The sequence below is a fragment of the Stegodyphus dumicola genome, chromosome 9, assembly GCF_044657685.1.
Source record: "Stegodyphus dumicola isolate Sdum_Otavi_A_Nest chromosome 9, ASM4465768v1".
Lineage (NCBI taxonomy): Eukaryota > Metazoa > Arthropoda > Arachnida > Araneae > Eresidae > Stegodyphus > Stegodyphus dumicola.
Genome location: NC_140776.1, coordinates 45,111,026 through 45,129,448, shown reverse-complemented (window position 1 = coordinate 45,129,448; position 18,423 = coordinate 45,111,026). Strand labels below are relative to the sequence as shown.

The 18,423-nt window shown below is 30.7% G+C and overlaps 1 protein-coding gene across 3 annotated transcripts in view; it reads left to right on the top strand.

Moving 5' to 3' along the window:
* The window catches only part of POSH (SH3 domain containing ring finger posh), a 134,785-nt gene that overhangs the window by 49,583 nt on the left and 66,779 nt on the right, over nucleotides 1–18,423 (top strand). For all 3 annotated transcript variants that reach the window (XM_085823402.1, XM_085823401.1, XM_085823404.1), the window contains exons 8-11: nucleotides 5,110–5,495; nucleotides 15,728–15,900; nucleotides 16,039–16,206; nucleotides 16,564–16,924. In XM_085823402.1, the coding sequence (XP_085679528.1) occupies nucleotides 5,110–5,495; nucleotides 15,728–15,900; nucleotides 16,039–16,206; nucleotides 16,564–16,924 (1,088 nt within the window). The remainder of the gene's footprint in view (nucleotides 1–5,109; nucleotides 5,496–15,727; nucleotides 15,901–16,038; nucleotides 16,207–16,563; nucleotides 16,925–18,423) is intronic.

The window sequence follows — 18,423 nt, the reverse complement described above, 5'->3', positions numbered from 1 at the left end:
CTGTTCTTGTTTAATTACATCACCACAAGCTTTAATTGATTTTGTTAGCATCAGAAGTCTTTATGTTCCGTGTTCTTTTTAAGTAAGAGGCTTAATAAACCTTGTCTGACATTTGTTTGTCTGACATTGTAGTTACTTTCAGACATAGTGATAATTTGCTTCATGTTTTTTTCTTTTTGGGGGGGGATGGACTATTTAACTTTTGCCAGATCAAGTAAACCCTCATAGCTACATTGTAGAGAGGCTGGCAATTTAAAAGATGAAGCATGCAGAAACTAATGACAACACTGGTTTGTGTGTTGAAACAAATTTCTGATCATTAGAAAATATGCTTAAAGAGAAGGAAATCTATATAAATTAGCCAAAATGTCGGGAAGGCTTCAAGTAAAAAAGACACATAAATATTTTGTTGAGTGTTGTTTGTAGCTTTTAATGTGTAATTGTCCTAATATTGTTTAAGAATCAATGTCATATATTACAAATATTTTAAACTGTGAAATTTTATTAGATTGGGGTTTTAATAGGGCTTTTTTTTTTTTTACAAATATTGTTAATAAAAGTTAAATAAAATTTTACAATCGCCATGCAAATTCATAATGACTAAGGTTATCTAACTACGTAATTTAAGTATTTATAAGTAACTTCTTATGCTTAAAAATTATCTCTGCATAAAGCGAGTTATTGCCTTTCATTAATCCTTACCATGATCACAAGATAAAACACAAAAATGTAAAAATTCAAGTAAAATTTATTCTTTGCATCTAGTGAGACTTAAAATAATACAAAACAACTTATCACATCTGGTTCTTTAATGGCTTATTGGAACCTTAAAGCAGGGGCTGTTCGCACATTTTTTTATACGATTTTGGTAAGCGGTAATAAAAATTGTTTGCTGCAAAAGAAGTAATTGCAATTGTACTATGTTTTTAAAAGTCAAAATTATCGTCTGTGGCTTGAAAGTTTTATTTTTATTCTAAATGGCAAATTTAACAAAGCAGTGTTTCGAAGGCTACATTTACACTCTTTCTGAAGAGAAATATGCATACTACGTTATCCAAAAACGATGTGAGAGTCATGGTTTTGTGATATCTAAAGCGTCGAGAGGTAATATCATCAACAGGAAAGGAAAAAAACGTCAAATTGGGGCTTCAAGTGGGACAAAAATTCCAAATAAGTATCCAAAGAAAAGATAGACATCTTCAACTATTGCAAAGGTACATTATTAAATGTTAAAAGAAAATCCCCTAGTCAAAGGACAGTTTGAAAATTATTAAAATACTCGGTGTCCACTTTAAACAAAATGATAAACGTTGATTTAAATCTTAAGAAAGCGAAAAAACGCAATGTGCATTGTCTTCTTCCAAAGCATATTGCTCAACGCTGGACACGCTGCAGAATTCTATAAGAAAAACACTTATCCAAAGAAAAATGGAAAATAGTTGTCGCAATAGATGAAGCATGGGTGTATTTAAATGATTGTAGCAAAAAAAGAGTCATTTATAATCATAAAAGGAGAGAAAAAAATTTAAGTACATGGTTCAAAGAATCGAAAAAAAAAAAAAGTTTTTCTAAGGGATTCATGATTGTTGCTGGTTTTTCTTATAATGGCAAGATTTTTGTGCTTTCGGACTTTAAAAAACTGCATTATCCAAACGTTGTCCCCAATCCCTAACCCTTTGGGAGGAATGGGATAGAATACCTCTTCTGCCACTTCAAAAGGCATTATTATCCTGGAAATTGCAGTGTCGAAAGATAGTTCAGAATAAGGGATGTCAAATAGAACATTTAAAACACAAGAATTTTATGTAATTTAGTTTTGTGAATACAATATACATCGTCTAAAAAATGTGTGAACAGCCTCTGAAGTATATTACTGGGTTACAACCCCTGGAACTCTACACGAAGCTACGACACTAACTGCATCGAACAGAGCCTGACTAACTTTCAGCACTTGCATCTTTTGTTATCAATCATGCTGATTATGATCTTACAGCTCATTTTAACCTATGCCGTTTGACATAAAATCTACATGCTATTTACTAAACCTCTAGACTGACCAAGTATGTGACAAAATGAAACTAAAAAAAAAAAAAAAAAGCTAGCTATTAGTAAAACGAAATGTCACTTATCTTCTTTCAAATATGTCCAACTATTATAAGTATAAAATATGTAGTGCTACTTGATAAATTGCATAAAATTTATTTTATTCTCAAACTTAATTAATTCATGTTTAACAATAATGCATACTACTTAGGGATCTATTTTATTTTTAGGATGGTATTACAATAGTGAAATCAGGCATAGATAATATTTTTAATTGAATTTATTCAGTTCCCATTTGCTCATAGGTCCTTAATTTTTTTCATTAATGGTCCTTAGAAGTACTTAATCAGTCTCTTGTGAAATATCATCAATTCTTCAATGTACTGTATTATTCACACGTGGATCATTTTCAGTTTTCCTTTCTACATCTTCCAATAAGTTCACATGTGGGCATTATCAAATTCTCTCTAGCAGTGTGAATATTTTGTGCAATAAGCTGTGCTGAGAAATAACTTGCTTCCTGAACCTTATCACTAAATGTGAATATGTTTACAAAAGTTGTACTTTGTTTCTTTCAACAAAGTTTTAAAATTTGCAACAATTTTGTGTTTTCATATTAGTATGATTTGTTGTGAAGTGTCTGTTCAATTTTATTGGAGCTATTGTTGTATTTGAAAGTTTTATACCACAAAAGAAACTCAGTGGAAAAGAAAATTAGCGATTGCCAGTCCATGTAAAGCCCATAACTTTTATTGCAATGATGAACCTTTTTTGTACATCTTTCTTTCTCAGTCTTTTGAAATTTTGTGTGATACTCTAAATTTTATCGCTAGTCGCAAAATTACCTGCTCTGTTTCACCATATTTTAGCTGCTAAAATATATAGAAGAATAAAAAAATGAGGGAAAAATAAATGAAATAGTATTAAAATAGTATTAAAAATTTTATAGTAAAATAAAATAAATAATAGTAAAATGAAAAATACACTTTAGCAATCTGTTTAACCAACCACATGATCCTACACTTCTTGCATCACTAATGCATACACAGTCACAGTCGATTCTAGTTCATGACCTGCCTTTGGCTGTTCGGCTATGCCTATTTAGACTCATGTTACATGCATAGCTTTACACAGCTAATTTACAGTTTAAGTAATATTTCTAAAGAATAAATTGTTTCAAAAGAATAAATTAAATAAATACAAATTTAATTAATTCTTTGTGCCATTGCTGCAAGGAATGAAATTTAAATTTGTTATAAAGAATAAGTTTAAATTGATTGGTAAATAACAAAAAATCCATACAGCTGTTGATGACATCTGTTGAGTCTAACCTAGCATAGCTGAACAGGCAAAGGCAGTTTTTCAATTATCATTGGCTAGACACTTCTCACAGTCACACTCCTTTCCCCAACCAAAGTTTTTTGAGTACAATACTAAATCGGGGGGGGGGGGGAATGTTTTCTCTTTCATGACATACATGTTGACTAGACCGTCAATCCCAGAATGGCTGCTTTTGTTAGCTGGGCGAGTTCACTTTATGCAGGTAAGAGGAAAAAGAAAGGAAAGGTTCCAGAGTGGCTTGCAATGGAAAGCATGTAGATCGTGGAATGGCTTTTAGTGGGCACTAGAGATATGCTCACAGACTTATTCCTAAACCGTGGAAGGAGTTTCACTGCATATTTTTATACTTTGTGTTTTATTGAACATATTGTTTAAGGACGGATTAATTTTTATCAATTCATGAAACAAAAATAATATTTCGAAGAGAAATACCTTTTTGAAAAAAAAAATTGTACACATTGTATGCTAATTTAAAATTTTCTTAAAGCATAACGTTTTGGCAAAATTACATAATCTTGTTTATTCCAATGAAATCTAATATTTATTTGAACTCTTATTTTGGTAAAGTAACTGACCATTACATGAAGTTACAATAAGTAACTGTAAGTTTTTATTCACTTGAGGTATTTTAGAAAATTGTAACTGTAAATTTTTGATATTTATAATGTTGACAGCTAATATCATAACAACAAAACGTAATTATTTAACTTTCTTTTAATCTGCTGCACAAAATAAATAATGTGTTTTAGTATGCTATATTTTGATTGAGCTTTAAAAGGCCTATCTTTATACAAAAAGAGTATTGTATTCCCTTGTGAAAGAACAACTAGTGTTTTGATTCCATTTTGTATAAAGAACAAGTATTATTTCTTTCCAGATCTTATTTAAATTTAATGCAAAATTTTAAAAATCAGGTAACCAAAATTAACGATCAAGAAAAACAAGAATTATAAATATTATATTCGTACTAACGAAACACTAGCTGCACACACAAAGCACAAGCCCAAAATGGACGTAGCATCTTTTCCCCTCTTCCGATCTCATCCCTACTTTCAAGTACCATACATACAAATGTTGGACTCTTCCAATAAACAAAAGCAGCCGTTGCTGGTTTGAGCGCCTTCTTACATGTTGTTTCCCTATTTCTGTTAAAACTCTAGGGTTGCAGAAAACCCTGGTTGGGAGACACTGCTCTATAGCATAAATATAGGTATGACTTGGCTTTGTGGGAGGGCAGCATTACTTTGACTGATAAAAATTACTGACTAATTCAGTATTTAAAAACTATTGTTTTCATGAAAAATTTGTTTATTTTCCCCTTTCCCCTCTTATCGTAAAAATTAGGTGTAAATATCATTTGTTTAAAAGATAGAAAAAGCAAATCCTTTTTAATGCAGTTATTAAAAGCTTTAATTTTAATATTAAATTATTGAATATAATTTCTCTTCTTGAAAAGAAAGAAGTAGAGTTCTTGAAGTGAAAGAAAGTAAAATTTTTTAGCTGTTTTGCTTTATCAATTTTGAAATAAATTTTGGATTATTTGCATTTTAAAATGTGTTTTTTTTTTATTATTATTATTTCTAAAACAGCTTATATAAGATATTAAGCATGTGTTTTACATTAATGTCTGCTGCATGTTAATTGTATTATTAGAAATTAATCTTATGATTTTTGTGCTTTAAACATTATGCATATATAATTTTACCATTTGTGATCCATAAACAGGTTCTGGGAATGCTACACAAAGTCCCCAGTATCAGGAATCAGGCTCTGGTGCAAGTATACCTCAACCTGTTTCATCTGGAATTAATCCTCCTTTTTCATCATCAGCTTTCACATCTCCCATTCACAACAATTCTTCTTTAAGTATGCAACAAAATACTGGAATTGCAGCTTATCCAGGCACCTCATATGATACTCATCATGCTAGCAGTTCTCATCATAGGCAAACGCAACAGGTTACTAGTGGTGCTAAAGGTGGTTCTGATGACCATCAAGGTACTACTGACAATACGCATGAAAACTCAGTTATTGCAAAATCTAGATCAACTCCAAGCCCTGGGCCTGTATTCTCATCTGTAGCATCTGTGACACCTCCCTTGGTATCACAGGTAAGAAAACTTTTTCAATGAGAATATTCATTTGATTACCAAATGCATGTAATGTTCATGATTACCTGGTCCACCAGCAGCTGAATGCTAAAGTTGTTGAACACTGATAATTCGGTCTGCAGGTTTGAATCTCAACAAACAAACTGGCTGCATTGGCATTTTCTTGGTTTTCCCTATGTGTATAATGTGTATGAGGCAGTTCCCTTAACTAGTCCTCCACTAAGGCATTCTCCCTCTTAAGCAGGTAACCCTTGAGTGTTTTAGCATAATCAAATAAACCCAACCAATCATATGATCACCTTTGGCAATAAATATATGTTTTAAATGTCTGTAGTGTAATGCAATCAGTATAATTTTTGTAAAAATTAAGAAAATTCTTCGTTGAGATATATGAAAGTCATTATGGTATATGCACTCTATAACATAAAAAATCTGATGTGTACACCATGACTTCCTTGTACGGAATATTAAATCTACTTTCCGACAGCACATAAACCACAATAGAATAAATGCATTCTTTAAAATTCACTCTAGTATTTGTTTACCATAGCGACACTCTGGCGCTAAATTCACTTAACAGTATTATATTTTGTTCATATTAAAACTCATAATGCACAAAATTGATATCATTTAAAGAATAGAATTATCTAATCGTTGCCACATGTTCTATTCAAATACTATAATAAAGCTAGAACGATGTATAAAAGAAATTAAGCAAACAAAACAAAAAAGAAACAGTTTTTCACAGACGATTGAGTATTTCTCATTCAGTTCTTACTTCGCAACAAGGCAAAAATACGTAAAAACTCAAAATATCTGTATTAAAAATTAAGTAAATCTTAAACAGTTATTTTCTTGAAAAAATTCCAGAAAGGATTAAGTATGATTTAATTCACAATAATAAATGAATGCGTTATCTTTGTTGTTGCGAAGCTAAGTTTCTCTAGATTGGCATTAAATCTACTAGTCTCCTGTTTCAAATGTAAACATCAATGGCCGCCATTAAAAAAAGGCTTAGTAGCACTTAGACAACTTTAAAAGTGTTCATAATTCTAAAAATATTGCATACAGATTTACTAAAGACATAAAAACCTTAACCGGAAGATAAAAACAACATAATACAATCATTTTTAAAGCAAAAAATGTACAATTTACAAACATATAAGAGTAAAGAAACTGAGATCACTGAGCCGGGTAACAGAGTGGATATATATATAAATATATTTATATACGTTTTTCGTGGCCAATTGCAACGAAAATGCTAGGTGCACATCTACATGTTATAGTAGTCATATGTACAAAATTTCAATGTTCTCAGGCTACTCGTTTTTGAGTTATGCGAGATATGTACGTACGTTCATACAGACGCCACGAAAAATTCTCTTCAGAATTCATTTTAAAGCAATTTTATAATTTTTTTTGGAGAAAAAGGGTCTTTTATTCTGTCCTTACGTACAGATATCACGCAAAAACATCATTAAATTGCATTCGAAAGCGGTCAAAATGGATATTTTCGTTGAAATACGCAGCCTGAAACTTTTCGCGATTACAATACTTCCTTTTTACTTCGTACAAAGAAGTAAAAATAATATTAAAAAAAAATGAAGAAGCAGAAAAAATAAAACTGTCTGCTATTTAAGGATTGTGAATGTTTTTCTTGCATTAAGTATGATATACTGGATTTTTTATTTAAGAAAAAGGTAGAAATTAAATCATAAAAAAGCTATAGCATTATAATTATTTATTTAAAATGGAAATAATGATTACTACTGTGGCTAATCTTTTAGGTGTTCATGAAATAATAAGCTTGGTAATAGCTCAGAATAACACTTCAACACTGAGCAAAATTACGAAGGCAGAGTTAAATGACATCAATCAATGGGTACACCACAGTGAATTCTTGCATTCGCACTATACATATTTACTATTTTCTATTGAAATTACAAAATCAGTTGTTTTTTATTGTAAACTGATGTTAAATTCTTTATTTTTTATTTACATTTCTAACAATTAAGCTTTGTTTTTATTCAAAACAAGTATAATAAACTGTTTATTTTAAATTGATTTGATAGAATAATAGTCTTACATTTATAAAAACATGGTTGTATTTCAGACAGTTTATATAAGATTTTTTAAGCTTTGGAATTGATACAAGTAAGAACATATACTGCAGTAGAAAATATTCATTATAATATAAAAATATTTAAGAGAAGTTAAGATATGAAAATAAAAACCACAAATTTATAGTAAAGCACAATTTTTCAAGTGGAAAATATAAAATCAAGTGCAATTACAGGGCTCATATGGTTCTTAAATGTTCTTAGATTTTTTGGAATCAATTTTTGGTCCTTAATTTTGGCCAAACTCAGTACAAGTCCTTAATTTTGATCATCTGAAATTTCTGTGTTTTTACGACTACACACATTTTGAGTGTGAATTAGCATTTTGTAGGAATGTTTTTCATGATTCATTGACATATATGCTTATCTTTTGAATGGGTTCATGGGTTATAATTTGTTTTTATTTCTAATATAAATGATGAAATACTCGAGTTTCTAAGCAAGAAGTGAACATTTTGAAATTCATTTTTTCTAATAAAGAGCTTTTAAACAACATTTCGCTTTTGGGGATGTGATTTCTTTAATTAAATAGTTCTAAATTTGGCAACTTATCAACATTTTGGCGATTTTAAGATCAGTGTTTATAGAAAATTTTTTATTTCGAGATCTGAGAACTTTTCAATGATTTTTTTTTAAACATCGTAACATTGATAAATTTCATTAAAATAATGGTAATATATTGAAATTATATTTAAAAAATAACATTAAAATAAAACATTTTTATTTTTCGCTGTCATATTATAAAGTTTCATTTTTTCAACTTATTATACAAAATTTTGAATCTGAAAAATAAACAAGATATAATGCTCTATAGCACAATTTACGAAACAGCTCTTAGCAAAAGCAAAATTAGCTATTATTAATTAAAAATATCTTCTTTTTAATTTTTTCATAGTAAGAGCTTTTTTTCATATGTATCTCAGAACATGCATCAGGTTTCTCTATAAAATTAATTTTACACTTTTTCCTCCTTCCCCCCCCAAAAAAAAATATTTCTGTCTTTTTGCTGTTACAGGATTGATAGGAATAATTTTTCTTTAGGATTTTAGACATTGCAGCTTGGAAGGTGTAGAAGGCAAGATTTATAGACCCACGATTCTAGAAGATTCGAGAAATATGTGACAAAATGAAAAATATGAAAAATGTCACCATGGTATCAACATGTAATGGATGTATTTTAAGAAAGTTTGCAATGAATTTCTTACTTTTTGGAGAATATCTAGAAGAACAAAGAAAACATAATATTTGAATGTTTTACTTCTGATACTAGAATCTTAACATGTTTATCTTCCCTTTATTTTCTCTACTTTTCACTAGACTGAAGCATGGAAAATATCAAAAATGCTTTTAATCTTGTCTCATGAGCAGACTATAGAGAGGAATTTTTTTATTAATAAAGAAATTGAAAACTTACAATTTAAAAGATTCATCTAATATGTCTTAATGCATCATACACATAGCTGGCTCTAAGCATTTTCCCACCTGATGCAATCTCTGTGGATCCTAAATTCTGCTTCCAATGCCTGCTCTAAATTCTAAAAGTTTTCCATTTCTAGATTTTGTTGTTCGGTGTGTCACTAAATTCTAAAAATTCTGCCACATCAGCTCTATAACTGGCCTTTACCATATATACTTAATATTTCTTCTAAATGCTCATATTGCTAAAGAAATAAAATTAGCCACTTTTTCTATACATTCTAAATGCATTTAGTGTTGTTTAGAGTAACATAAATCCAAGCAATCTAAAATGAAAAGGAAACGTGTTGAAGAAAGAAACTGAATACATAAAGAAAATTATTCTTCAAAGATATGTGCAGTTATTATTATTTAAATTATCCAATTGTTTATGATTTCAGCCTTTACTATAATTTTCCATTTCCTCATATGATAGAGTTACTGAGCCAGATTAAATTGTATAATCTTTGACCACTATACATTTTTTGTTTGAATTAGACTGTTCTTGTTTAATTGTGTCACCATTAGCTGTAATTGATTTTGTTAGCATCAGAACATGCCTTTATGTTCTAAGTTCTTTTTAAATAAGAAGCTTATTTAAACCTTTGTCTGATATTGTTGTTACTTGCAGACATAGCAATAATATGCTTTACATCTGCCGGGGGTTTTGGGCTGTTTAACTTTTACCAGACCAAGTAAACCCTTATAGGTACATTGTGGAGAAGTTGACAAATAAGGAGATAAAGCACGTAGCGAGAGAACTTGTTTTGCATATTGAGAAAAATCTCTACTGAGATCTACTGAGAAAGATGCTTAAAGAGAAGGAAATCGATATAAACTAGCCAAAATATTTGGGAAGGCTTCAAATTAAAATAACGGATAAATATTTTGTTGAGATTTGTTGTTACAAAATATAGATATTTTATAGCTTTTAATGTGCAATTATCCTTTTATCATTTAAGAATCAATGTCATAAATTACATGTATTTTTAACTGTGAAATTTTTATTAGATTTTTATTTTAATGGGGCTTTTTTAACAAATATTGTTAAAAAATAAAATTTAATAGTGGCCATGTAAATCCATAATGACTAAGGTTGCTAACTACCTAATTTAATTATTTATAACTAATTGCTTACCCTTAAAAATCATCTGTACATATTAAAGCGAATTATTGCCTTTCATTGATACTCTCTGCGGTCACGAGATAAAATATACAAAAATGAAAATATTTAAGTAAAACTTCTTTGCCTCTAGTGAAACTTAAAATAATACAAAATAACTTATCACCTCTGGTGCTTTGACGGCTTATTGGAACCTTAAAATATATTAACTGAGTTACAACCCCTGGAACTCTACACGAACCTACAACACTAACTGCATCAAACAGAGCCTAACTTTCAAAACTTACCAACCATGCCTTCATCAGGCTATCAGCTTTGTTCTAATCAGCAGGTCTCTCTCTCTCTCTCTAGACAAGCAGCAGCAGTGACAACATTCAGTCTTTTGTTATGAAGAATGCTGATTATGATTTTACTTCTCATTTTAACCTGTGCCGTTTGACATAAAGTCTACCTGCCATTTACTGAACCTGTAGATTGACCAAGTATGTGACAAAATGAGACCAAAAAAAATTCAACATAAAGCTAACTGTTAGTAAAACGTAAATGTCACATATCTTCTTTCAAATATGTCCAACTATTAGAAGTGTAAAATATTTAATGCTACTTGATAAATTGCTTAAAGTTTATTCTCAAACTTATTAATAATTATGTTAATTAATTCATTTTTAGTAATAATGCATACTACTTAGGGATCTATTTTATTTTTAGGATGGTATTGCAAAAGTGAAATTCAGGCATAGATAATATTTTTAATTGAATTTATTCAGTTACCATTTGCTCATAGTTCCTTAATTTTTTTCATTAATGGTCCTTAAAAGCACTTAATTTTTGTATACAGAAATGTGTACAAACCCCAAATTACAATAGCAAATTATCGATATTTATTGTAGGTCGAAGAATATTATCACCACATCAAAAGAAAACTATGAAAATCCAATTTAAAACATGATGATCTCAGTGATCTGTTTACATTTAAAAAAAATCTGAGAATTGTGCATGGCCTAGCCATTGAGCACCAGCCATGATTATAATCCCCCCCCCCAAAGCAGTTGCAAATTTGACATATACTCTGTTGTAATGAAAAGAAAACCTGTTTTTAACCTTTTAAATATATGTTGTTTAAAAAAAACAGCAATCAGAAACATGTAACAAATGACAAAGAAAGAATATCATATAACTTCATTGATTCGAGTTCTGAAAATAAAACATTCCCAGAAAAATGTCCCAGTGATGAAAATAAAGCTACCAAATAATGTCATTACCTAATAACAAAATCACCATATTTGGCATGCCTCTGAGAACTGCACATGGCCTAGCCACTGAGCACCAGCCGTGATTCCAATTACACCCCCTAGACCAGTTGCAAATTTGACATACACTCTGATGTAATGAATAAAAGAGGGCTCCTGTTTTCAACCTTTTAAATATAGGTCGTTTAAAAAATAACAGCAATCAGAAACATAGAACAAATGACGAAAAGAGAAAAGTGACCTAGTGATGAAAATACCAATTTTTTTCCATATTTTGATTCTATGACTCAAATTGTGTGGAACTACCAAGTTTTTGTAAAAATCGCATGAGTAGTTTTTAAAAACTTAGCTCTAAAAATTTTAGCTCCTCAGTGTTAATTCAATTAGGTATTTATTAATGCCTCTTTTTTTTATTACACTTACTTGATTCCTTCTTTCACAGTTCAAAATTTAGATTCATGTCAAATAAAACTCGCCCATTTTTATGATTTATTTTTTAAATTTGTATTTTTAAATAATTTTTAAAAATTTTTGGGAAAAAAGTTTGAATTATAACCTATAAAATGTTTACCATCATCCTAAAGTAGATGTATTTCTAAGTGTACGTGCAAAAAGTTAGAGCTTTTTATTCAAAATTTTCTAAGATATACATGAATTTATATATTAGCGCAATTCAAAATTTGGCATATTTGTTGAAAGCGATAATAACTTCTAATGTGGTTTACGCACTTTGTTAAAATTATTTGAAAGTAGGAACATTGTGGCTTTTTTCCCCTCTCATGCACAGTGTAAAAAGGTAGGAAAGATGTGACTTTTTTTCCCGCTCATGCACAATTGAAGGGGAATAAGTTGCCATATATTAAGAAGTTCACCAAGTGAATTATTCTTTGCCAAAACTGAAAAAAATGCAGCAAGCTATATTTTTGAATTTCTCCATAAATTCTGCACCAAATTTTATGAAATTTAATATTTGGGCATGATTTGAATCATAGAATCGAAATATGGGACAAAATGGTGTGTTATTTCAGAAAACGACAAACGACCCATTTTTGTGTCAAAATATTTGTATTAGAAGAGTGCCATATATAAATCCAATATATATCCTAAGTCACACTTTCGAGACATGAAAAAAGCAATTTGAATTTCATCTATCGGCCCAGTAGAACAGGAGATATAGAACTTCCCCCTCCCCTGCCATGTACAAAATCAGTCCTGCACTTACCCAATTACCACCTTTGTTTCAACCAGTCTGTCACAGTCTTGCTAGTTATTCTTAACTTAGATCATATAAAATCATGGTACTTTTCCGTTTTGCCGGCGCAGGCGATAAAGTCGCCAATTATTGTACAACTGATGCCAAACGGAATATCCTTGCTGGTTACCTTTTACGCCTCATTTTCAAAATAAGTCGCAGCCATTTCTTATCAGATTGATTGTTTCTTTCAATAGTGGAATATAATTGGAAAAAATTTTTACAAGATAGTTCAATTTTATGCTTTAAGGCCATTCGCGGTAATTAAGTCAATTAGGATGCAATGACACCACTCACCCGAAGAAAATATAGAAAAGGCAAAATCAAGGGTTAAGTTCATCAATTCTAATACGAATGCACGAGCGAAGTAAAGCACTGTGGTTTTACATAATTTGAGTAAGCTAATCATACGAATTGAAATAATTCTTGCATTTTAAACTTGTATTCCAAATTGAGATTTAACTTGAAATTAATGTAAATAATTACTGAGAGAATTAGGTTTTTGTGGCGTAGTTTACGTGAGATGAGATCTCTTGGGGTCACATGATACGAACCGGCGACTCAGGATGTTGAACCATGAAAGCATAATAAATTTTCATGTATTGTCTTTATTTATTGTTTTTTTGCAAAATTTTGAGCGATATTGAAATGTTTATGCCTTCAAAATGAAAAGTTCTTAGAACTAACATTTGTTAACATTTTTTATGTGTACTATACTGTATGTTATCGCCAATAAAGTCTGCTTGGCGAGATTTGCGCTGGCGAAACGGAAAAGTACCAAAATCATTCCTGAACTAACCCAATTACATATACGTAATATGTAAAAACCACACATGTTCAATTTATTTACTCTTTACAAATCACAAATCTTTGTAATTCAAAGTTTACATTCGCCTCATGTGACTGTACACTGCTCAAAACCATGTACGTACTGTATCAATTTCATATTCGTACGCTGTACTAACTTCATATTCATTTCACAAACTGGACATTTATACAAGCTTGCAGTGAACATTTTCTCCACTCAATCATGGCTTTTTTTTACTTTTTTGCTCCATTTGGTTAAAAAAATCAAAATTCGACTTTTCGGAAGTGACAATATCAGGAATATTCATCAAAGAAATCCTTTCTTTGTTTCGAGTAATTATGATTATAAATTTTAAATCATTTGTTTAATATTTTCAGATGTTTGGGAAATCTTAATAATGCATTTTTTAGAGCTAACTTGTGTCAAATGTTAACAATAGCACACAACAAACAATAAAGTAGATTTATTTAAAAAAAAAAAAAAAAACTCATGCAATAACATTGTAAACTTAACATTTCAACTCGGTTAACATATAATTTAAATTTTCTTCAAATATGATGCTATAGCATAACTATAGCTTATTCCTAGAAAGAGGTATTATAGATGAGGTAGTCTCAGAAGCTCAAATCGGATGTATTACTTCCTTGTATGAAGTAAAAAGGAAGTATTGTAATCGAGAAAAGTTTCAGGCAGCATATTTCAACGAAAATATCCCATTTTGACCTCTTTCAAATGCAATTTAATTATGTATTTCCGTGATATCTGTATGTAAGGACAGAATAAAACACTCTTTTCCTCCAAAAAAATTATAAAACTGCTTTAAAATGAATTCTGAAGAGAATTTTTCATGGCATCTGTACGAACATACGTACGTACGTATCTCGCATAACTCAAAAATGAGTAGGCTCAGAACATTGAAATTATGTATATAGGACTGCTATAACATGTAGATGTGCACCTCGTATTTTGGTTGCAATCGGCCGCACCAAACGTATATAAATATATTTATATATATATATATCCACTTTGTTACCCGGCTCAGTGATCTCAGTTTCTTTACTCTTATGTGTTTATAAATTGTACATTTTTTGCTTTAAAAATTATTGAATTATGTTTTTTTTTTTTTTTTTTTTTTTTTATCTTCCGGTTAAGGATTTTATGCCTTTAGTAAATCTGTGTGCAATATTTTTAGAATTATCAGCAATTTTAAAGTTGTTTAATTGCCGCTAAGCCTGTTTTTAATGGCGGCCATTGATGTTTACATTTGAAACAGGAGACTAGTGGATTTGTTGCCAATCTAGAGAAACTTAGCTTCCCAACAACAAAGATAACGCATTCATTTATTATTGCCAATTAAATCATGCTTAATTCTTTCTGGAATTTTTTCGAGGAAATAAGCGTTTGAGATTTACTTCGTAATTTTTAATATAGATATTTTGAGTTTTTATGTATTTTTGCCTTCTTGCGAAGTGAGAACTGAATTAATTAAATGAGAAATACTCAATCGTCTGTGAAAAACTGTTTCTGTTTTGTTTTGTTTGCTTAATTTCTTTTATACATAGTTCTAGCTTTATTATAGTATTTGAATAGAACATGTGGCAACAATTAGATAATTCTTTAAATGATATAAATTTTGTGCATTCTGAGTTATAATATGAACGAAATATAATACTGTTAAGTAAACCTAGCGCCAGAGTGTCGCTATGGTAAACAAAGTGAATTTTAAAGAAGGCATTTATTCTATTGTGGTTTATTCGTTGTCGGCGAAGTAGGTTTAATTCAATCTAATAAGTTTAAGTGAAATGCAAGAAAAAATGCATATAATTTAATATTCTGTACAAGGAAGTCATATGGTGCACACATCAGATTTTTATAAATTGACTTTAAGAGGTGTAGCCAATATTATGTCATAAAAAGGCATGCACAAGCCTAAGACAAGTAAACAACCTCTTGATTTTTGCAGCATTTTCAAGGATTGAGCCAGTAAGCTTTAATAATTTCTCAGATATTTTGTTTGTGGGAAGAATGTGCACTAGCTCACATGCACTGAAGCTGCAAAATTTCTTTTGTCTGTTACATTTGACCGGAATATTTTAAACTGAATAAAAAATTAATTAATTTTACTACTTTTGGTAGCTTGTTTATCATTACATTTGCTTTTTATTCATCTAAAAATTTGAAAGTATAGTGTAATGTGTTTAAATACATACTTGTATTTTTACAGAGAGCTGAATCAATTGCCGGTGCCCAGACTCCTCCTCAAGCAAATCCAGAAGACAGTACTGCAATTACATCTCCTCTCGTGTGTTCATCTGATGCTGGGAAAAGTAGTCATACACCTGCACGTAGTACTAGTGGAACTTCTCAGCCTCCTACACATGTTCCAGTTCCTACTTTGTATGTTTTTTTTCTCCCCTATGTTCTATCACCTGCTGTATATATTAATTTTTACATTGTTAAAATTGTAGTAAGTTTTTTTCTTTTTAAAGTATCTTCCATTTTATAGGACATAATATCTCTTTTAAAATTTCACAGCTATTTAGCTCTCTATACATATAGACCACTGAAAGAAGATGAATTGGAACTTCGGAAGGGTGAGTTGTACACTGTTAGTGAAAAGTGCCAAGATGGATGGTTCAAGGGAACTTCACTGAGAACAGGTCTTAGTGGAGTTTTTCCTGGAAATTATGTCCAAATTGCAAAGTAATTATTCCTTCCTCTGTATTGTATTTAATTTTAGCATATCAGTGAATTCATGCAATATTTGAAGTTGTATCTGATACAACTTTAAAAATTTTTATGGTACGAAAGGGTAACTTTTTTTGATGTTGACTATCTTACCACTGGAGCATATTTTTGATATTTTTCTCTTTCATATGTTTATATATAAATGTAATTACAAGCTAAGGGGGGAAAAAATACTGAAAAATTAAATAATTATTAGAAAGGGTTGATATCTTGGCTTAACAGTCATTTGTGATTCTTACAAAACATACCAAATTGTTTGCAAATTTCTTTTGCATTTTAATTAATGTGTGCTGTCCCCATCCTTTTTTTTAGATCTGCTGTGTTGCAACCGCACATAGGTGTGTCTGTTGCAGGGCGGACATCACCTGCATCTTCGTCTACTTCTCCTCCACCTTCAAGCAGTTCAGCATTACAGCAAAGAACAAGTTTTTCTGGTGTAACCACTGAAAATCCGCATTTATTTCATCCAATTTCTACACAAGGTGTTATCTATACAAATAGTCCCATTACTTTATGTGGAAGAGTGCCAGCCACTTCTACATCTCCTGTGTCACCTGCTCACCCCGCTGTTTTAGAATGGGCTCATAGTATTGCTGTGGCTGCACCATTACAAAGGTTATCCAGACCAGTAAGCTCAGTAGGAGCATTTTCTCCTGCTCTGTACAAATCAGAGGTAATTTTCGGTTTCTTTATAATCCTGCCATCCCAGATTAAAACGGTAATAATGAAACAGGCTTGATACTATATCTGATTAATAAAGCAGTTTTAAAGCAATTATTTCCTGTGGAAGTTCCCCTCCCCCCTCTAAAATTGGAAATTAAAGAATAAATTCATTTTCAGAATTTTAATAGTAAGGAAGTTTAGTAATATCAATTTAATAGTTACTATTACCCAAATAGTTAAAACACTCTGCTACTTTCATTCTCTGCAATAAATATTACATGAAATTATACAAATTTCTTATAGTTTTCTTCATTGCAGCATTTGCTAATTATATTGCTACTTTTTATTCCTTTAATATATGCTTTGGTTTCGATTTAAGAATTATTGCAAATTCAGGTGCTAAATATTTCTTTCTTTATTTTATTAAATTTTCACTCTGCTTCCATGAGATATATTGTTCTATGGTATGTAGGTATTTGAATACATATACCGCTGCACTAACAAATAGCTATAAAGCTAAAACTGTAACTAGATGTTATGATAACCAACACTTTAAAAATTGCTATTGTAACATTTTTATGTCCTGACTATTTAAAAATATATGTATTAATAGGAAAAAAAGACGTCTATCACAGGTAGCCAGCAGAGTCTCTTCACAATATGAGTTGCCTGTGTTAGTTATATTTGATACAATAGTACATGGGGAAAGTGACCAGACGTGATATACATGAATTTAAAAACCTAAGTGTCTTATTGATTGTATGTGACTGATGCAGCCCTTAACAACTCAGTGAAGTATTTTTAACGGCACATATGCAATATGTAATACACATACTGCTGTGTTCACAGCACAGCAGTATGTGTATTAAATATTACATGAAAGTGAGCACAGTCATGCAGCTGGAAAGCACAAATAGCAGTCGAATTCATGTTTTAAGTTTTAGTCTAGTGAATTTTTTTAGGCTAAGCTTGACCATGTTGAGAAGGAAGTTCTGCTCTCTAAGCCACAACTTTTATCTATATGGGGAGGAATCCAGCCATTGAAGTACTGTAGAGGATTTCCACTTTTGCTCGTAGCTGTGGCATGCTCTACTTCTGAGTAGAGCGTGTTAATCTGAATGTGTCATGCAGCTAAAAAGTACTTACACTTTAGCTGTGTAAGTACTTTTTAGTATGGGTCACTTTGGCAAGGTAGCATTTGTGAATTTCGTACATGAATAGAGACTACCTAAAGTAGTCTAGTTCCTGTCTGTTCAATCAACTGCTGTTGATAAAAGCTGTTAAAATCCACGGGCAAATGCAGGTTCTGTTATAATTTTTGTTAGAAAATAAGAAAAACGTTACCTTTTCATGAACTTCAGACTGTTGAATAGCTTGTGGTGATATATTAGCTGCAAAAAAAGATCTTCTTGGTCTAGATGAAACACAATTTATTCGCCTCCAGTGGAATGGTGTTTGAAAACCCGGGTACCTGGGCAAAAGCCCTACCCCTTGTAGAAAAGTTAAGAA